Source organism: Trachinotus anak, unplaced genomic scaffold (genome assembly GCF_046630095.1).
Source record: "Trachinotus anak isolate AG129_WGS33_773 ecotype Australia unplaced genomic scaffold, CSIRO_AGI_Tana_v1 ptg000001l, whole genome shotgun sequence".
Taxonomy (NCBI): domain Eukaryota; kingdom Metazoa; phylum Chordata; class Actinopteri; order Carangiformes; family Carangidae; genus Trachinotus; species Trachinotus anak.
The window spans coordinates 19,444,573-19,465,842 of NW_027273852.1; the positions used below are offsets into that span (position 1 = coordinate 19,444,573).

At 42.9% G+C, this 21,270-nt stretch overlaps 2 protein-coding genes and 1 long non-coding RNA gene across 3 annotated transcripts; 1 reads left to right on the forward strand and 2 right to left on the reverse strand.

The window, feature by feature from the left end:
• Window positions 1–3,363: 3,363 nt before the first annotated feature.
• Window positions 3,364–5,428, reverse strand: LOC139624088 (trace amine-associated receptor 13c-like). Its single transcript, XM_071482890.1, has 2 exons — window positions 4,816–5,428; window positions 3,364–4,295 (listed from the first exon to the last, which is right to left on the reverse strand). Exons 1-2 carry the CDS (start codon window positions 5,043–5,045, stop codon window positions 3,476–3,478), a joined length of 1,050 nt encoding a protein of 349 aa, XP_071338991.1. The 5' UTR covers window positions 5,046–5,428; the 3' UTR covers window positions 3,364–3,475.
• A 58-nt stretch (window positions 5,429–5,486) lies between these two features.
• LOC139624130 (uncharacterized) lies at window positions 5,487–6,603 on the reverse strand. The gene is made up of 4 exons (XR_011691631.1): window positions 6,416–6,603; window positions 6,258–6,334; window positions 6,148–6,176; window positions 5,487–5,711 (listed from the first exon to the last, which is right to left on the reverse strand). It is a non-coding gene; the product is annotated as an uncharacterized lncRNA (long non-coding RNA).
• Window positions 6,604–19,254: 12,651 nt separating this feature from the next.
• On the forward strand, window positions 19,255–21,241 carry LOC139623959 (trace amine-associated receptor 13c-like). Its single transcript, XM_071482652.1, has 2 exons — window positions 19,255–19,559; window positions 20,013–21,241. Exons 1-2 carry the CDS (start codon window positions 19,255–19,257, stop codon window positions 20,830–20,832), a joined length of 1,125 nt encoding a protein of 374 aa, XP_071338753.1. The 3' UTR covers window positions 20,833–21,241.
• The last annotated feature ends 29 nt before the right edge of the window (window positions 21,242–21,270 follow it).

Sequence of the window (21,270 nt, forward strand, 5' to 3'; positions counted from 1 at the left end):
TTTACTGAAACCTTCTGTTACATTATTAGCAATTATTAGATCTTCAAATTACTATGTACTACAATTACTGCAGATTAATGGAGAGAGCCCACCAATGCCTGAGCCTGTGGCAGATGGCAAGGTGTTCCACATTCAAGCCTCAGTCATTTTAGGTTGCTCATGACTAATTTGTTTATTTATTTGTCAATTTTTAAAAGAATCTTCAACTGAAGATATATTGACGTACACTATAAAAACATTGTCTTTGTTCTTGAATCAGAAAGAAATCTACAGCCATCTTAAATATTACATGGTTTTAATGGAGTACACCTCTGTGAGACATAATAATTGTACTTAGTTTATACCTCCCTACATAATTTTGTTGAATGCCTACCAGCTGCTGAATTCACATTTTAAACAATTCTTATTTCATGAACACATGAGCAACTGAAATGTCCAGGTTCCATGAGTCCTGAATAGGTTGTGTGAAGCTAAAAAAAAAAAAAAAAAAAAAAAAAAAAATCAGCTAAATTGGAAAAAGCAGGGTGTTAGCTGCATGCAAGTGATAGTGCAGGCTGATACATCTGATAACAATCAAAAGGTTCTATGTGACATCTGGCACAACTGTCTTCACTAGTTTCACACTGACATAGTTTTCATTTTCCCATCCAGCACACACGTTGTTTGAATTAGCACTTGTGGCCATCTGAGTGCTCATGGGTATGTTGGTCTTAAAATGAGTTGTGGCCTGGCAAATTTCTATCTTGAAGCGGTGGAAAGTGATATCGCGATTCACCAACAAAAGCCTGTACCGAGGTCAGTAGCGCAGTACTTCACTGTTATTTCAAGGGTGCGTTATCGAGATAGTGATATGCCCCTACATAGATAGGTGCACAACACATATACAGTCTGCCTGTTATGCACAAGCAGTGGGCTGAAAATGCGTCATATGTTTGGATGAGTAAAATGCAACATGGTTAGAACATTCTTTGTGCCATATTGTGTGCTGCATAACATTGCCATATGTCATGGATGTGTCTTGAGCATAAATGAGGTTCTGCAAAGCATTCTTTCCTACTACCTGGTAAATCTGCTATAGTGTTGCCATTCATCACAGACTAAATTTGTCCCACCACAGTTTCATAATGAACTGAGAGTTTATTTATACTTCCAATAATATAACATAAAAGTTGTCTCAACATTGTGATTTGTGCTTTTGTGGCACTGTGTGCAGCGCATTGATTTGCTTAGCCCTTCCGTGGGACTTGGTACAGACCTCTCTAATGAGAACAAACTATGCTTTTGATGCTATAGGCTAAATTAATTTGAGTACATGTGGGTTTTCAGATGATTTAAAAAAACAAAAACATACAAACATTAAAAACTGTAAACATACAGTTGTTAGCCAAATAATAAATTCTAGAAAATGGCGGTTTCTGTCATTTTCGCCAGTTAATTGTTGAATTGCTGGTGCATGTGTTCTGCAGTTTTATGTGATCGGTTCCATTCAGTGACGTGATTAGACATTTCACTTTAGTTGGATCTATTTTGGGTTAAGGTTTTAGATAGTCACCCCAGAGATTAGGTTAGGTAAGGGGAAAGTAATAAGTTGTCAGAATTTAAGAACGGGGCGTAACACTGGCTGGCACGTTGCCGTTAAAAGCATTACTTTTTAATGGCATTACCTTTTAAGGGCCAAGCTAAATAAAATGGTCTTTCACTATTCTGAATGGGACACTCTCCAAAAAACCTGGTGTGAAAGTATCAGAGAGAGGCATGAAGTCACATGTCCAGTTAATTCTATACCCGGACACCTTGCTAGTGATTAAGTTTAGTAGGATGGGCACAGATTTTTCTGTGGTTTTTAAGTACAGTGTCACATCATCCGCATATGAACTCATGCATGTCTCTACACCTCACACCTTTAGGCCCACAAGGTCAGTGTGATCCCTTATTTAATGGAGACAGGCTCCAGTGTGATAGCAAAGAGGGCGGGCGAGAGAGGACAGCCCTGTTGGACTGAGTGGTGCAAAGGAAATGTGGTCAATTTATCGCCATTAGTTAAGATAGAACACTTAGGCCTGGCGTATATTATTTTAACCCAGGATATAAACAATTTCCCTGACCCAAATCTATACAATGATTCATATATGTAGGACCACTCAACCTGGCCGAAATATTTGTGTGCATCTAGAGATAAGATTGCTGTAAAGACAGTTTTGTGAAGTGTGAACTTGCACACAATGTACTTCGGTCACACCACAAAGTGACATTCACTTGTCTCATCTGAAAGGTGACATAGAGACTTCTTTCAATATTGTGACTTGTGTTAGCTCAGTTGCAATAGCTCTAGGTGCTTTGCTCGACTGTCCTGTGTACTTTACACTGGAATTTTGTGTACCACAGCACACCATTTCAATTTAAAGCTACTGAAGTTTGAAAAAACAGCTCTCCCAGTTAGCAAGCTTGCAAAAAGTTAGTTGGCGAACCTGTGTGCTCAACTCAGTTGCTAAATGGAAAAGAAGTTCAGAGTTTATTCAAAATTAAATTTGTTATTGTTCAACTTTTGTCTCATAACTGCAAAGCATTACTCTTTTGTGGAACAGTGTTTACCCCAACAGCAGTTGAGGTTAACTAAAACTGAACTGTGCAACACAGCTAATAATATTGTACTCTCCAGCTGTGTCCCCCTAAATATCATCATTGTCCAGACAGCTTGGTATTGGTCAATGGCATGGATTCACATTGCAAAGTTCATCACAAATGTTATCAGTTATCTTTACACTAAATGAAATGTCTAACAGCTTTCACATAGAGTGAGTTTTTGCCTTACGCTTTCAGTATGTGTCTATTCATTAAACCAGGAGTTTTCAGGGTAAGGGAAAGTGAGCCTCCCTTCAGAACATAAAAACAGGTGAACATCTAAATTTTTAAAATATCTTCTAAACATTTCTATCATCTTTATCTTTATGTCTTAAAGTTCTTTTGAACTCAGTTTTTCAACACATTGGCCTTTTTGTGCACTTTTCCTGAAGTGAAATAATTATTGAACACATCAAAATGAAGTTGGACACCAAATGAAGTCATCACTGCATGCCATTTACAGTGCTGTTTTGCATATCCCATATGTGCTGTCAGCAAAACAACTGAATTTTGTGTGTGTGTATATATATATATATATATATATATATATATATATATATTTATGTACATATCTACAAGTGTACATACAGTTAAATATAGTTTAGATTGACAGGTATTCCAATGTATACTCTCTGTGAAACAGCACAACATCTTTATTCCGGTAATTTAAGGTTGTTGAATTCATTGACCTACAGACGTGAACAATATTTGATTTGAAAAAAAAAAAAGAAAACAAAAGAAAAAAAATGTGCTGATAACATGCTGGAGGAAACTCATTATTTCCCCAGGTAAAAAATCCTGACAGAGGCTCTGTACTAATACAAAACCTAATGAAGAGCACGTGCTCTACTCTCTACAGTATGTTGGCATCACAGGAGTAAGGCTGCAGTATCTGACATGTAACAATGAGTTTAATAGATCTCCTAAACCAGGGATAGAAAAAAGCATAGATCAATGGGTTTAGACAGGAGTTACAGTAAAGTACATAGACCCCAAAAACTGAAAATGCTGCACTGGCTGGTGTGTCCTGGCCTCCAAGAGAGGGGTAAAAATAAGGACAGAAACATATAAGAAACACAACCACAACAACACCAAGAGTCCTGGCTGCTTTTCTCTCAGACTTATTAGCAGTTGCACTGACTGAACCTTGGAGTGTGACAGCTGCAATATGAGACCTCAGTGCTCTAGCCTGTGACACAGCCACAACAAATACTTTCATATACAGAATCATGATGACTGTGATGGGGCCAATAAAGGTCAACATGACATCAATGGCTCCTGTTATGTAGTTAATAACAATTACACACTCACCATAGCAGGAATTATATGTATCTGGCTGTTTCAGGAAGACATTCAGTATTGCACTGTTATACAATACAGAACTGGCCCAACACAGACAAACACTGATTTTAACTCTTTTTTGAGTGACTTTAGTGGGGTAACACAAAGGGTCACAAATGGCCACGTATCGGTCAACTGATATGAGCACCATGTTTCCTACTGAGGCAGATGTAAGGGTAAAAGAGGTATAGTAAAATAGTCTACATATGAAGCTTCCCAAAAACCAACAGCCCCCTAAAAGGAGGATTTGAACTGGCATCAGCAGGAGGCCAACAAGGAAGTCTGCAACAGCCAGCGAGAGGAGGAGGAGGTTGGTGGAGGTGCGGAGCTGCCTGGAGATATATAATATATATCACTGAGCATATAATTCTCTGTAGCAGTTGTGGAAGTCCTAAAAATATTATCTGCAACAATATGAACAGTCAAATAAACAGTGTCCAGGAACAGTATAGAACACACACCAACATTTTTGAATAGCTAGGATGTGCTCATCAAAGGCCTGGACATGAGACAACAGATGCAGAACATGTAGGAGCTTTGTAAATTACTGTATGTGTCTGTAGTAGAGGCTGGATTACAACATTCATATGATTAATACATTCACTGATAGTAACACAGAGAGAGTTAGTAGTTGTAGTAGTAAGGGTAGTATGTTTAATGTTAAATGCAGCACATGAAAATTGTTAAGAAAGGTATATTTTCACAAAAACCTGGAAAGTAATTGCAACAATATAGTTATTGTTCAAAAACCAGCTCTTGAGAAACTAAGTGCTTGATATTTAAAAAAAAAAAAAAAAAAAAAATATATATATATATATAAAAAATATGTAGGTTATACTTATAAATTCATGCCTGAAGTGGGAGATAGAGATGATGACGAGCAGGTTGAGAGCCACAGTGAGCAAAGAGATGCAGGACAGCAGGATGTCAAGGAACATGGTCTCAACACGATGTTGTAACGGCTTCCTGCATGAGGTGTTCAGGAGCTGTGGAAAGCAGAGTTCAGCTCCTTCCTTGGTCTCCATAATCAGAGATGGAAAAGGAGAGGCTCTGGCAGCCTTCTGGACAATGTTCTCTATCATAAAGCTGATTTACCTGGCTCCTCCCTCTTTTCCTATGACCAACACAATCTGTTCTGTGATGTAATGATCAAAATATTTACCACAACTGTTAAGCATGAACTTGTAGACTCCTCAGCTATATTGGATTTTATAGTTTTAACAATAACCAAAGCAAGATTTGCTAAAATACAGAAATACATGGTTCCCATGGGTCCTGGAACTCTGACAATTTGTGAATTTGAGAAAAAAAAAGTCAAGCCTGTTAAAGTTCTTGAAAATAGTCCTAACGGGTCATTGAAAATGCTTGTGTGGCGAGTGGAGGGGTGGAAAAGGGTGTACCGACAACGCCACCTGGGGAATTTCGCCCCAGGAGATAGTTTATATGAGATGGTTAAATTTACTATACACAGGTCTGTATACCACGGGCGGAGACGTATTTGGAAAAGTAGAAAAATTGTTTATTTTACAACCAATTAAAATATCACTTGAACAGTACTGGCTCGTAATTACGTACTGGGGCCACAGAGCGGAATGAACAGGGCTGTGGAGGCTACGGCGGCCCAAAATCAAATCAAGGGGGAGGAATAACTAACCAAAAACACCCGTGACACTCCAAACACACACACCCACAAGGGGTTCGTGAAGAAAATACCACCAGGAATTGGGTCGCTGCCTGGCCCTCCGCACCTGTCCGCAAAGACAAGAAAGCAAGTTATAAAACTGGCCTCCCAGTTAATATGGCCCTTGATTGCTACCTAACACTCTTACACACACACGCACACACAATATACTTTAAGTAATTAAAAACAACGAAACAAACCATCAAACAAAGGTAAATAATGTTCCTTAAACAACAAACAATCAATAATGTTCAACAAATTAAACAAATGAATACAAAATAAATCTTTTCAAGGTTGATTAATGAACTAAACAGAATCCTTAAAGTAGCAATAGGCCCTGACACCAGCTCTGTGAAGAGCCTTAGTAGGTCGCTTCCCCACAGCTCAGAAGAGCTGAGGAGTCAAAACGGCTTCAGTGAGCCAAAACAGTCAGGGTGAACCAAACGCAGCCAAAACAGCAGTGGGTCCAGGAAATAGTGGCTTTAATAGTTTCTGGGCCTCACCAGCAGGGCATTACAGAGCGCCGAGAGGTCTAGGACAACAGAGCAGGACAAAACAATCAGTCGGGAGCAGCATAACAGGCTGAAACGAGAGGCGGACAACGCCGACTTACCACGTGGAGACCGCGCCACAACGCCGACAGGCCCCCAGCAGGGCAGCTCAGCCCCGTGACTCCAGCAGTCTGCCACACTGTAGCAGAAACAGCCATATCACCAAACAGTCAACACATGAGTGGGAGAGAAAGCAGCAGTGGGCGCCAATGCCCCTTACCCGTGCGCCGAAGGAGAGCGCGCGTCGTTCTGGCGACACGCCAAAGACGCACTGATGCTGGGCACGCTGCACTGCGCTGAAGGGCAGAGCGTGCGTTATTATGGCAAAACGCTGAAGATGCTCTGGTGCCAGCACGCCACACGGCTTCACCGCGCCACTCCAGGCCACAGCCACCACCACGGACGAGCGGAACAGGAAGAGAGAGAGCGCGCCAGGTGTACCCAGGCCCCTATATATAAAGATGCGCTCCCCGCCCACAAATCAGTGCCACAGGGTGGCACAGCGCCCCACTGTGAGGAGGAGTAAGCCGTGCTCCGGCCACACTTGCATTTATATATTGTGTAAAACATAGCAACTGAAGGTCTTTTCATATCTTTTGTACTTAACCTTGGTTAATAGGCTACCTGTCATGTGCAAGGGACCAGATAGTTTGCCACTGTGACAGGACAACAGCATTATGGTCACACATTCAAGCCTCTACAATTTGTTGTTTTAAACACTCTTCCAATATCATGAACACGAGCAACTGAAATGTTCTGGTTCCATAAGGTGCCTATCCAGGACTGTGATAAGTGGTATGTCAAATAAATCATAAGCTGAATTTAGTCATAAGACATTATAAGACTGTAGTCTGGAGTCAGTACAGTATGTGGAGTTTGTATACATTTTTAAGATCAAAACAAGTTGAAAAATCATTTAACCTCCTGACTTCCTGCTTTATCAACCAAGCTTAGAAAAAAAAATAACAGGAAAGAAGGAACATGCCACGAACTCCACGTGGCTTGACTTGGCACAGTGGTACTTTGAGCAAAATGGTCACATGCTGGTGGTCATTATTGTATAGGTTGTTACAGTAACTCAAGACAGCAGTTACTAGACTATGGGTCACCCTCCTTCAACATTCTAGAAATCCAGAAACACCTCAGTAAATATCCACACCGAGACTTGATTTCCTACCAAAAGTTGAGTCCTTACCAAAGGTTTTTCAGAAGGCTTTCAGCCCGTTATCGTTTTGGAACCATCTTGGATCACTCTATTTTATTTAGCTCATAGTTCCATCTTTTTACTACTACTGTCAAAGTGTTTCAATAGAGCAGAGCCATTTAAGTGTCATTAATAACAAGCAAAAGCTAACCTATACTATACTAGCCTATGTATGTCATGATCACTGGTGCAGGCAAAGGAGAACCCAGAAGCACGACAATGAGGCAGACGAGTAGCAAGGGAAGATCAGTTTACTTAGTCCAAAAAAACAGGCAGAGTCAAAACCAGGAGATCAGAATCAGGCAAACAAATCCGACAAGGAGCAGGCAGGTATCCATAGTCTAAGAAAGGCAAAACAGGGTCAGAACAGGAAGGCAGAACTGGAAGAACAGGGAAGAAAGGTAGGATCTGAAATGACAGGAGAGTTAGTGAAGTGACATGAAACCAAAATAAAAATAAAAACAAACTAAGAGTTAGTGTTACTACGTTACAATGTATGCTCGTAAATAACTGTGAATTTGCCCATGTGGATCAAGAAGTCAAAGCACAATTAATTCAAAGCTGCACTTGATCCAGGCTACATAGACAACCACTTGGAGAGCTTTACAGTAGCCTAAATGACCTTCTTGATCATGGCAGATCACTGGAACTGTGTGGAGAACAAGACAGTGAACATGGGTGTGAATGGATTCTCAGTATACTGGGACCATGCCTGCAGCTCGTTCCACCTGACATCAGAATATTCCTATACAGCTGCACCAAACCATTGCCCATAGCTGAAGTTTTCATGAACAATACAGAAGCAGAGAAAAAAACTCCAAGCAAATTCATCTTGATGAAGGGTAATAGTTGCACTCTGCTAAACTATGAAACACCTAAGACACTAATCCTAATAATCCAAAAATAATTGTTATCTCTAAGCATCTGAACAGCAGCGGATGAGCTGGTGGACAGCTACTCAGAGCTCTTCAAGGGCATCAGCAAGTTAATAGTTCCAAGTTTTGGATCAACACTAACACTCAACCTATCTGTCAGCCACACAGACAGATCCTGTTTCATATCAAACAGAAAGAGGAGCTAGAAAAGGTAGAGGATTAAAACATTGTCAAAACCGTGGCGGCCCTTATACTATGTTTCTGGCCCAACGCCATGGGTCTCCATTATGACACAGCCTAAGCCAAGTGACCTATATAAAGTGAGAATCTGCATTGACATGAGAAGACTGTGATGACATGAGGATCATACTGCAATACAACTTGAACATCACCCTCACCATGGACATCATCCACAAGTTGAACAGAGCTACAGTCTTCTCCAAGCTTGACCTGACAGCTGGCTATCACCAGCTAGAGCAGGTAGAAACAGCCAGTACATCACAACAATCACTACACAACTAGGTTTGGGAACTTCAGGATGTCCTCCATGGTCACAGTGTTCCAGGACACAGTATGCCAGACATGAAAAAAACCTCAGCAATTATAACATTGTCTGTCCATGACAGTAGCCTGAGAGCAGTATTCCAGAGACTGAAAGAGAGAGATCTAACGCTCAACTGGACCAAATGCAAGTTTAATAAAATCCAGGCTTGAATTCTTTTGATTTATTTTCACAGCAGGCAGAATCTCAGCTGAGCCCAAAAAGGTTGCCACACTTCAGCAAACCAGCAACCTACAAGACCCAATTGCAGTTAGGAGCCTACTCAGGATGGCAAACTATTGCTCTCATTTCATCAAAGATTTTGGTACCATTTTAGTATCACTATGCAAGCTGATCAGGAAGACATACTGTGGCACTGGGATCCTGAGAAAGGTATATTCATTTTATAGAACTTCAATTCAATTTCAATTAAATTTTTATTTGTATAGCGCCAAATCATAATATACATTATCTCGAGGCACTTTAGAGGGTAAGGTAGAGACCTTACTTTGTTACAGAGAAAAACCCAACAGTTCCCACAAAGAGCAAGCGCTTAGTGGCAGGGGGGAAGAAAAACTCCCTTTTAACAGGAAGAAACCTCCAACAGAACTGGGCTCAGGGTGGGCGGCTGTCTGCCTCGACCGGTTGAGTTTAGGAGGAGAAAAAGGGGGGATGGAACAGCTGTATAGGTAATGGTGTTATCAATAATAATGACAGATAACAGTGGTTAATAGTAATGATGAGTAGTGGTAAATCTGGATCCTGCTGCTCCAGAGGCAGCGACACCTGCAGAATGAGGACAGAGAGAGGGAGAGAGAGGAGAAGCACAAACTATGAGAGAGAAAAAAATACAAAGTTAATGGCATAAAGTAGTCGAGAGAGCGAGAGAGCCCATTGCATCATGGGAATCCCCCAGCAGTCTAACTCTATAGCAGCAAAGCTAAGGGATGGTTCAGGACATACCCAAGCCAGCCCTAACTATAAGCTTTATCAAAGAGGACAGTTTTAAGCCTGATCTTAAAGGAGAGGAGCCTGATAGCTGAAGGCTCTGGCCCCCATTCTGCTTTTACAAACTCTGGGAACCACAAGTAGACCTGCATTTGGAGAGCGAAGTGTCCTATTGGGAAAATAGGGAACTATAAGCTCTTTAAGGTACAATGGTGCCTGACCATTAATGGGTTTGTAGGTGAGGAGAAGGATTTCAAATTCTATCCTGGATTTTATAGGGAGCCAATGCAGAGAAGCCAACACAGGAGAGATGTGATCTCGTTTCCTAGTTCCTGTAACTACTCATGCTGCCGCATTTTGGATCAATTGGAGGCTTTTTACTGAATTTTTGGGACATCCTGACAATAAAGAATTACAGTAGTCCAGTCCTGAGGTAACAAATGCATGAACTAGCTTTTCAGCATCCTTTAGACATAGAATGGGTCTGATTTTTGCAATATTGCGCAGGTGGTAGAAGGCTGTCCTAGAGACTTGCTTTATATGTGAAGTAAAGGACAAGTCCTGGTCAAAAATGACACCAAGATTCCTGACTGTAGCACTGGAGGTCAAGTTGATGTCATCCAGAGTCAGTATATCATCACATAGTGTATCTCTGGGGTGTTTTAGGCCAATTACAATAACTTCAGTTTTGTCTAAATTTAAGAGCAAGGAATTACTGGTCATTCAGGTTTTTATGTCCTTAAGAAACACCTGAAGCTTGACTGCCTGGTTAGTCTCACCTGGCTTCATGGATAAGTACAGCTGGGTGTCATCTGCGTAACAATTGAAATTTATCTGGTGCCTCCTAATAATGTTTCCTAGAGGAAGCATATATAGAGTGGAAAGTATTGGTCCTCGTACAGAACCTTGTTGAACTCCATGACTGACTTTAGTGATGATAGAACAGTCAGTATTAACATGAACAAACTGGAGTTTTTAATGCCAACCATATGCTCTAGTCTCTGTAATAAAATGTTATGATTGATAGTGTGAAATGCAGCACTAAGATCTAGTAGGACAAGTATAGAGACAAGTCCATTGTCTGAGGCTATGATGAGATCATTGGTAACCTTAACCAGAGCTGTTTCTGTGCTATGATGGACTCTAAAACCTGACTGAAAATCTTCAAACAAACCATTCCTGTGCTTGATGTTATAATCCCTAAAGTCAGCCACATACAATGCTGTCTTGGGAGCCCTCCCCAGACGGTTTAACCCCCATTCACACCTGGAGCCATGTGACTTTAAAATACCTTAGGTTAAATACCTGGGTTTCCCACACTGGTCTTTAGAACTGAAGAAGCTTCTTGGATGAGAGGTGGAGCGTCTTCAAGAATCAAAAGAAGTCCAGTTGTCTTCAACTTCAGCACTTAACGACTACGATGACCTGGATGACTGAGAGTCTGAATCCCTAAAGTTTCAACAATATATTTTGGGAGTGGAGTTGATCTTGGAGATGACCACAAGATGAAGCTACCATTGCAACACATCGTCAGTTGTGTGCCTTGACATAATTGGGTGTTTTGGCCTTTAATCACAAGGTACCCCCTGCTGAGACAGGCCCACCACAGGATCATCAGACCTGGGTGTGTGTCTCATGGTTGGCTTCTCTGTGGTCGCTTAGGGGCCCAGATAGGATCTCTCCTCTTCAGCCACAACCAGTGACTGCTCCCTTCTGCTGTATTGGCCAATGCTTTGACTGCTTTCCTCTGGGCCTGCCCTCTGACTCCCAGTTCCCTCAGGAGCCTTGTGGTTGAACCGGCGATAAAGCCTCTGCAATCCACCTCTACTGGCTGCACATTGTCCTTACAGCTTCTCTCCGCAGCTTCAGTTGCCAGGTCAGCATAGCACAGCTTCTTGCATTCAAAGGCCTCTTCCACAGCATCCTCCCAGGGGACAGTTAGTTCAATAAGGAAGGTATGCCGAAACAAATTGGACCAGATCTGGTCGCAAGTTGGTTGCTGCAATCTCAGGTGGAATTTGTTGGGGCACAGGTAGGAGCAATTTGGTTATTGGCTTATAATATTAATGATTATCAGTGATAATCACCAATACATATATAGATGTTTACAACAAGTAGTAACCTCGGGGCACCACCCTGTCACCAGGGACCAATGACCAAATTGATGGCTCAAAATACAGTCTCAGAAGGTTAGTTGAAGGATAAATTTGAGCACTGACTGTTGTGAATCCAGCTATATCCCAAATATAGTCACAATAATCACAGACAATGACGAGTTAAATTATAACAGGATTTATTAATAAGAGGAATAATTATTCAAAATAACATTACTTAATATTAAACCGTTTATAATTCAACTATAGCTAAAACAACATTGGTTACTAACTAGATAATTACAGGCAATACACATATGTAAAAACCGTGTGTGTGAGTGTGAGAGAGAGAGGGAGAGAGAGAGGATGGTGACGAAGTCACGTGAGTGACGTGTCAGTAGGAACCAAGATGGTGGCAGCGTGAGGTACTCGCTAGAGCTAAGATGGCGGCTGGCCGCAGAGTGTGAATGGCGTGAACAGTGAGAACAAAGGGAGGGGCTTTGAGCTTTACGTGTATGACGCGATCACACTCTAGGGCCTGAATGTGAGAGAGACGTAGATGAGGTGTGTGATTGGGAGAAAAGAGGGAGAATAAAGGTGAAGAGAGGAAAGAGTCCACACACAATACACGGAGCCAGAGAACCGGAGCTCGTCTGGTCGGATATTGGTCCTTTAACTAGTGAGATTTGGCTTATCAAACTGATCACAGTGAACGATCTAAAACAACAGGATATGTAGCGTTGATATGTCAGATAGCAAAATACAACACGCTACACTAATCGTCTCTGCCCAGACATCAGCCTCTTACTGTGAGTTGCTCCGATCCTTCAGAGTTAGACAAAGAAAGTCCGCTCTGGTTCTCCACAGCTTGGTCCTTGGCTGGGAGCTCGGCGGGTCGTGTCTCGCTCTCCTGGCGATGACTGTGATGAGTTCCTCGGCGGCAGCGGGAAGATCACAGATGAGGGACGGTGAACTTTGTTTTGTCTTTGACAAAGTCGGCGCTCGTCCTCACAGGATGTGAAATCAGCTGATTGCACAGCGATTTACGTCAGGTCCGAAAAGAAATGAAAAACAAACAAAGCAGTCTGTGCACTCAGCCTGCGAGTTGAAGACTGTGACCTCGGCTTGAAGAAGTTGTGGAAAAAGGTCAAATCTTTGCAGATTGCTCCTTTTCAGCAGTCGAGTCGCGGAGAGAGTTGGAGTAGCTCTCTACTGTAACTGGTGCACGGGAATGAAGCGCAGGAGGAGGGTCACAGCGCTGCTTTTATTACCTGAGTGACATCACTGGGGATCCCTGCTGAGAATGCCTGGCCTCGACCAATGCCAGTGCTGAGTTTTCTTTCAAAACTCTAATTCACACACAGGTGTGAATTGTGGGGGGTGGTTTTGGCTCCGTAGCCTGGAGGGAAATGTAGTCCTCTCCGTTCTTTCCATGAGGCATGGTTTGAGACTCAGGCTTCTGGAGAGGCATGTAGGCCTCTCCTTTGTTCCTTTCAGGATGCATGGCTTGACACTCAGGCTTTTGAGGGACATGTAGGCCTCTCCATAGTTCTTCTCAGAACCCATGGCTTTTGAGATCCCCACATCCCCCCTTTGGTCTGAAGAATGGGGTGATGGCCACAGTCTTTAGAGCAACTCTAGGGTCGAATAGTCCATGTGAGTGGAGGTGGTAATCCTTATTGTGTCCTTCTGGTCCTGTCTGGTGGACAAATGTGGATTAAACAGTTCATGTTCGGAGTTCAGAGAGGCTATCATGTCTGGGCAGAGCCGAGGCAAGATCTGGGCAGAGACATCTAAAAAGAAATAACAGGCTAGCTGATTCTAGTACATGGTTTTACCCAACACATTAAAATCATAATTCCAAACAAAAACAAATATTGTGGACAGGAGAGAGAGAGAGAGAAAGGGAAAAGGAGTGGTTTGGATCAGTGAGTTGGTTTTGTGTTGGAGTGCGGTGTGACACAGAGCAGGGAGTCTAATTCAGCCTGCAGCTTCAGGATATACTTTTTACATTACATGAGCTACACTTGCCGTGATGACCCACCCACTAAGTACGAGTCTGAGAGCAACCAGTCTACTGGGGTTCTCCATGTAAGACGAACACTGGCTCTCGTGTTTGAACAGTGCGGTTGTGACTGTGGCATTTGTTGCTGGGAGGCATTCCATGCACCTTGTGAACGTGCAGGTGACTTTAAGGAGGTATCTGCTACCTTGCGAAGATTTGGGGAGTGGTCCGGTCCAGTTAACTTGGAGGTTGGACCATTGAAAGGCGACCCCCCTTCCCTGAGGTGAAGCTTGGTTTAAGGGTTGGGTCGGCTGAAATTGACAGCTGGTAAGGCACCCTTGGACATACGGTTTAGTGTTGCTGGTCATCGATGGCCAGCATGCAGCCTGCTGAGGTGTTTGGAGGATGGCTTTGGAGCCATGGTGACCATCAACAGGTGAGTCGTGGGCGTGGGCTAGCATCACCCCCCTATGGTTGGTTGGGACAACCCACCTGATTGGTCCTTGCCCGTTATGGCTGTGAACCAGCAAGCCCTTTTCAGACCTCAAGTGTGGCGAGGTCTGATGGAGAGATTGCACCTCCTTGGTCTCATCAGGTATGACAGGTGAGGTGCCTTGTGAAGGCAGGTTGGCTACTACCTGTTGAATGGTTTGAATGGCAGGGTTCTGTTCCTGTCCGGTGACCAAGTCTGCATCTCCAGGGTTTTGGCCTAGGTGCAAGGTCTGTCCACCGGTCTGAGGGTTTTCCCGTTGTCCAATTGCTTGTCGGCAGGTTATGGCATTCACATTGCATGTTTGAGGTGCTGGTAGCCAATCAGTCTGAAACTCCCAGGTCTTCCAGATCAAGCTGAGTTTTTCACGCGCTGATGCATGAGGAAGATCAAGGAGGCAGCGCTCTACCTCCCTCAAATGATCCTCTATGGTTGACTCCCGGTTGCTGGGGTCAAAGCACTCAATGTCCCTTGCTAGGGATTCGAGTTGGCATATGCACAGGTACTGTTCTTGGTAGAGACCTGCCTCACCTGAGTCATCTGAGGACTGCTGGTTCCTCCAATCCCAGTCAGAAGGATGTGGCCCCCCTCCTCGTGGTGGAGAAAGGGTCCAGTTAAGTTGAGGGCGTGGGTTACGCCATGCGTATAGCTCGCCAGCTGATGAGGGCCCAAAATCCTTATCATTGTTCAAGGACTGGAAGTGATGTCCAATCTTCATTGAAAAAGTTCTCCACCCTTCAGGAGGGAAAATGGAACATTGGCTGACAGCCTGAGGTGCACTCCTCGGGTATGAGGCATCTATGTCCCTGTGGCGGGCCATTGGGGGTGAACGTTGATCAGGAATGATCAAGTCAGCTCTGGTACGAAGGTCTGTCGCATTTCTACTTACCATCTTTGGGTGAGTAGGTGTGGCTTGGGCTGTCTGAGCAGCATGCCAGACATCATAACGTTCCTTGAATGAGGCTGTTTCCCATGCTTGGGAAGCCTGAAGTTCAGCCCGCAGCTTTTCCTCTGGGGATGCCAAGGACTGAAGATTAACAGTCTGCATCTGGGTCTGAACTGGATTCAAATGGGTCAGGGTCTAATACCTTCTGGCTCTGAGTTTCTACGCGCTCCCTGTCCCTTCTGTTTTCCATGGCTTGGAGCTGCAAGCGCAGGTCTCAACGACCCTGCTGGAGGCTATGCTTTACTTTTTTAACTTGAGAGATCTCTTCTCTCATGAATCTAAGGCTTTCCTGTAGGCGGCAGTTGGCCTGTTGCTTAGCTTGAAAGCTGGTCTGCAACGCCATAAGCTGCTTAGCTGCAGCTGGGCTTTACGATGATAAAGCAATGCCAACTGACCGAGCACCTGTGAAATGGTCGTTTCTCTCCAGTTGGATTATTTATATAAGTAACCAGCTCGTGGATGTCCTCATCGCACATGCTAACAGTGTAGCGGCTCAGGTTACTTAAATCGACAGTGGATACATTTATGAGGCCAGCGATCGTGTTCTGCAGATGCTGGTTTTCTACCTCCTGGGAGCCTCTAGCTCCTGGTGTAGGGGAATTTTTTCTGCTCATTTTGCTTTTGTTTCTTTTTCAAAAGAAGAGCGATACCCGACAATAACTGCTATCCTAAGCAAGTTTTAAATTCCACTGAGAATGCACAGGTGAGGCTTTGACCTGTGGCTTACAAAATCTGTAACACTATCAAACGATGTGTTACATTAATGATGGCTGCACTTTCTCTCAGCAGAGGATGTGCTTGAGTGTTTCTGGAACTGCACACAAAGGGCAGGCTGGGTCCTCTCCCTGCCAGAGATTTAGGTTGGTAGGAGAGGGCAGGACATTATATGTGGCTCTGATGATGAAACTCAACATGTTAGACTCCATGGTTCACAGCTCAGTTCATGTGATTTTCCTCCTCTCAACAGCATCCCCCACCTTATCCAGCAACCTTGCTTGGCTTGGGATATGTCTTTAGCACACCTGGCAGCTTTTTCTTGGCAGCACACCTCCTCCACCACCAGGAGCTGGCATTCAGTTTTAATAGCCTTTTGCCAAGTAGGTTTAGTTTCTCCAAGGCTAAATCCCCCTCTGCCTTGTTGGACATGGCCCACTATATCCCGGTGCTGGAGGGCACATTTTGCGTCCTGTACTGCAGCAGCTAGTGTCCACTGGTTTCCTATGGCCGAGATTGGACCAACACTTCTTACCACTAGGTCCCGAAATTCTGTGAGTGTCATCTCCAATCCTGCTTTGGCACACTTGAATTCCTCCAGAAGGCTAGATATAGGCAGTGATAAGGCTCTGTTCCTGTAAAACCCTATGCTGCTGAGACATCTCGGTAGCCCAAGCCATTTCCTCATTTGTGCGTTCACCAGTCTCTCCAGTCGACTGGCATGAGACAAGCTGACCTTGTAGATATTAATTTGCCCCCTGAGTGAGAGCAGCAGGCCAAATCTTGATCTGCTTGCACTACATAGCACTACAGACAATCAGAGACAGCCTTTCCAGTGATGTAGTCATGTCATATTTTGATCCTGGCAAGGAGACAGAGCTCATTGTGGATGCCAGCCCAGTCATCCTGCGTGCCATTCTATAACAAAAGAACAAAGGAGGGTAGGGTGTTACACATGTTGGGCCTCAACATGTGGACAGACAAAGGCGGGCCTACTTATAAGCACTGAAGCCTGACCTTGGGGCTGCATTTTGTCCCTTAACCCCTGAACGAAGGAAAGAGCGCTAAAAGCGGCTTACACAGACTCCAACTTCCAGCCTGCTCTGCAGTTCACACCTGAATGTGGAATCCAGGAGAATCCCAAACTCAAGTTTCTCATTGGCAGAGATGCAGGGAATCCCAGCAACACAGCCATGACGTTACCTTATCTATTAATGCCTTCTGTGCAGATTCATTATCGCCTTTCCGTTGTAACCGTGTCGGAGATACATACCCCACTTTGTTTCTCCATGAGCCGGTTTACTGAAAGAGATGACTGGTTCCTGTGCAGATTTACTTTGTCAGCTGGGTTTGAAGACTCTCCCCTCACTGGACGAGCTGAGACCTCTCCCCACGTTCAGCTGAAAACAGTTATCGGATCCGAGAGAAAGAGACCCCTGCATCCTGGGGCTCTCATTTACCTGCAGAAGGAAGAAAGGATTTCTTTATGGAGATGTGGATAAGTTTTACACCATGCTAATCTGCTGTGTTTCCTTGCTACCTATCGAGAAACCAGCCGCCACAAACCCTCACAGGGAGGGAGTACTCCGCCCCCCGGGCTGCATCAGCTGTGCTTCACTGACAGACTTAAACACATCTAATCACTCTCTGAGGTGATCCAAGTAAGACGTTTGCATCTGGGCAGAGACAGTTTTGTATTGTGTGTTTTAGTTAGCTTGGTGCTTCTTTGTTGGGCTTCATTACTGTTTTGCTGCTTTGATTTAACAGACCACTGAGTCCCTTTTTGTTGGGGGTGATACTCTGAGGAGTATTTAAGGTTGCTGCTTATTTAGTTAGTTCATCATGCTAGACTACAGTATTTGTGTTGTCCCCCTAGGGACTGCTGTGGTTGTACCACCATGAGTAGAAAATAAGTTGCTTTGTCCATCAATGAACTCCACCAAGAGTCAGTTATTGGTCTGCGAATGGTGCCCTGTATTATTAAATAAACTTAATAATTTGCTTGAATTAATAACCAAACACACTCCTATCAGACCAAACACTTACAAACCAGACAAGAAGCAGTGGACACTGTTAGCATCCAGTTTCAGCACATTGTTTTTGTGGTGAGCCCGAAAGAACAATGAAAGTAGGAGAGGAGTGTATTAATTTTGTGGCAGAACATGCTACACCTAAAGCAATGACTGTAGCACAGTTAAAAGATGAAACATTCAAACACATCTGAACCATCCCAGGCCAACACACACACGACACAGTCAGAACAATTGAAAATGTCTGAGCTACCAGAAGCCCCCTGGCCAACGCAGTCATCTCAGTCCTTGATTAAGTGTTGTCTATGTTCAGAATTCCTGGAGCTCTAAAAATAGACAATGACCCTCCATTTAATAGTAAACAGCTCTCCAAGTTTGCAGACCATCTAGGTTTTCATCATCAGAAGAAAACACCTCTCTTGCCACAAGCAATTGCAGTAGTAGAATGCTTCATGAGTGCATGGAAAAAGCCATCTGTGTAGCAGAGACTTAGATCTTAACATCCCACACAACTAATGAAAGGGATATTGACTGCAACATTAAAGAGTGAGACAAGATTAGTAAGTCAACTGCTAAGACAAGAATGAGTGAAGTTCAGCTCAGACACATACCATCATGCCAAGTCAAGCACACACATCCCTGGTGACACTGTGCTTCAAAAGCCAAAGCAAACAAACTCACTACACCCTACAAAAGTGAATCATACACTGTGTCCAAGTCTAAAATAAAATACTGCGCCATTGACCTCAGAGCAGGCTTTTGGAGGTGAATCACGTGATTGCTTTCCACTGCTAATGCTAGGCACAGATGATTATGTCTCACAGAGGTGTACTCCATTGGAACCATGTAAAATCTAAGATGGTAGTAGAGTTCCTCCTTACTCAAGAACAGAGACTGTGTTTTTGTAGTGTGTGTCAATATTTTTCAGTTGAAAATTCTTTAAAAAACTGACAAATAAAGAACCTAAAATGACTGAGGCTTGAATGTGGAACACATTTCTATGTGCCACAGCATCAGGCATTGGTGAGCTCTCTCCTTTAATCTGCAGTAATTGTAGTAATTTGAGGGGCTAATAATAATTACTAATTAATAATAATTAACTAATAATGTAACAGAAGAAAAATCTGCATTTCATGTTTTTGTTGCTTTTTTTTTTGTTAAAACTATGAAAATTCAGTATAGTTGAGAGTCCACGAGTTCTTGCTTTAATGTCATGGTAAATGTAGATGATTGTTTTGGTTATGGTAAAAGAGGGAGGAGCCAGATAAATCAGCTTTATGACAGAACATTGGGCAGAAAGCTGCCAGAGCTTCACAGCTTCTCCTCTGCTCTTCTTTGTCTAATTATGGAGACCAAGGAAGGTGCTGAACTCTGCTTTCCACAGCTTCTGAACACCTCATGCAGGAAACCGTTACAACATCGTGCAGAGACCATGTTCCTTTCCATCCTGCTGTCCTGCATCTCTTTGCTCACTGTGGCTCTCAACCTGCTGATTATCATCTCTATCTCCCACTTCAGGCATGACTTTATAGTATAGTGGAGTATAGTATAACATATATGATATGTTACATTACAGCTTTATATGAAAATATAACTTTTTGAGTTGAAAATATTCTAAACAATTTACATGTATTGCATTGAACATTAAACATACTACTCTTACAACTGCAATTACTAACTCTCTTTGTTAATATTAGTGAATATATTAATCATATGAATGTTGTAATCCAGCCTCTACTACAAACACATACAGTAGTTTACAAAGCTCCTACATGTTCTGCATCTGTTGTCATGTCCAGGCCTTTGATGAGCACATCCTAGCTATTCAAAAATGTTGGTGCATGTTCTGTACTGTTGTATCTGTACGTTCTGTATTTAACTGTTCATACTGTTGCAGATAATATATTTTTAGGACTTCCACAACTGCTACAGAGAATTATATGCTCAGTGATATATATTATATATCTCCAGGCAGCTCCACACCTCCACCAACCTCCTCCTCCTCTCGCTGGCTGTTGCAGACTTCCTTGTTGGCCTCCTGCTGATGCCGGTTCTAATCCTCCTTTTAGGGGGCTGTTGGTTTTTGGGAAGCTTCATATGTAGACTATTTTACTATACCTCTTTTACCCTTACATCTGCCTCAGTAGGAAACATGGTGCTCATATCAGTTGACCGATACGTGGCCATTTGTGACCCTTTGTGTTACCCCACTAAAGTCACTCAAAAAAGAGTTAAAATCAGTGTTTGTCTGTGTTGGGCCAGTTCTGTATTGTATAACAGTGCAATACTGAATGTCTTCCTGAAACAGCCAGATACATATAATTCCTGCTATGGAGAGTGTGTAATTGTTATTAACTACATAACAGGAGCCATTGATGTCATGTTGACCTTTATTGGCCCCATCACAGTCATCATGATTCTGTATATGAAAGTATTTGTTGTGGCTGTGTCACAGGCTAGAGCACTGAGGTCTCATATTGCAGCTGTCACACTCCAAGGTTCAGTCAGTGCAACTGCTAATAAGTCTGAGAGAAAAGCAGCCAGGACTCTTGGTGTTGTTGTGGTTGTGTTTCTCATATGTTTCTGTCTTTATTTTTATCCCTCTCTTGGAGGCCAGGACACATCATCCAGTGCAGCATTTTCAATATTTGGGGTCTGTCTACTTTATTGTAACTCCTGTCTAAACCCATTGATCTATGCTTTTTTCTATCCCTGGTTTAGGAGATCTATTAAACTCATTGTTACATGTCAGATACTGCAGCCTTACTCCTGTGATGCCAACATACTGTAGAGAGTAGAGCACTTGAAATAAGGGTCAGCTTTGGTGTTGTTACTTTGCCAGTCAACTGAGGATAAAATGCGAAAAAAGGACTTGGCAACATTAACTGAGTAAAGAGTTTGCTGTTTATTAGGTTTTGTATTAGTACAGAGCCTTTGTCAGGATTTTTTACCTCGGAAATAAAGAGCAGGTACGCTATTTTTAAAAAAAATAAAAGTGGAAATATTGTTAATGCCTGAGCGGCACTGAATTTCACACCTTTTAATTCGCTAAAAGAATTGTTTTTTTTCTTCTCTTTTTCTTTAATAAAACAAAAAACACCCATGTATGTCAACATTATTATAACTCATCCATTTATTAAGCTAATAAACTAAGCTTCATGAAAACAAGCCAACTGTTTATTCTTTATGCTGTCAAAGTTGCCTGCTCGATTTTCAAAGATGTCAATTT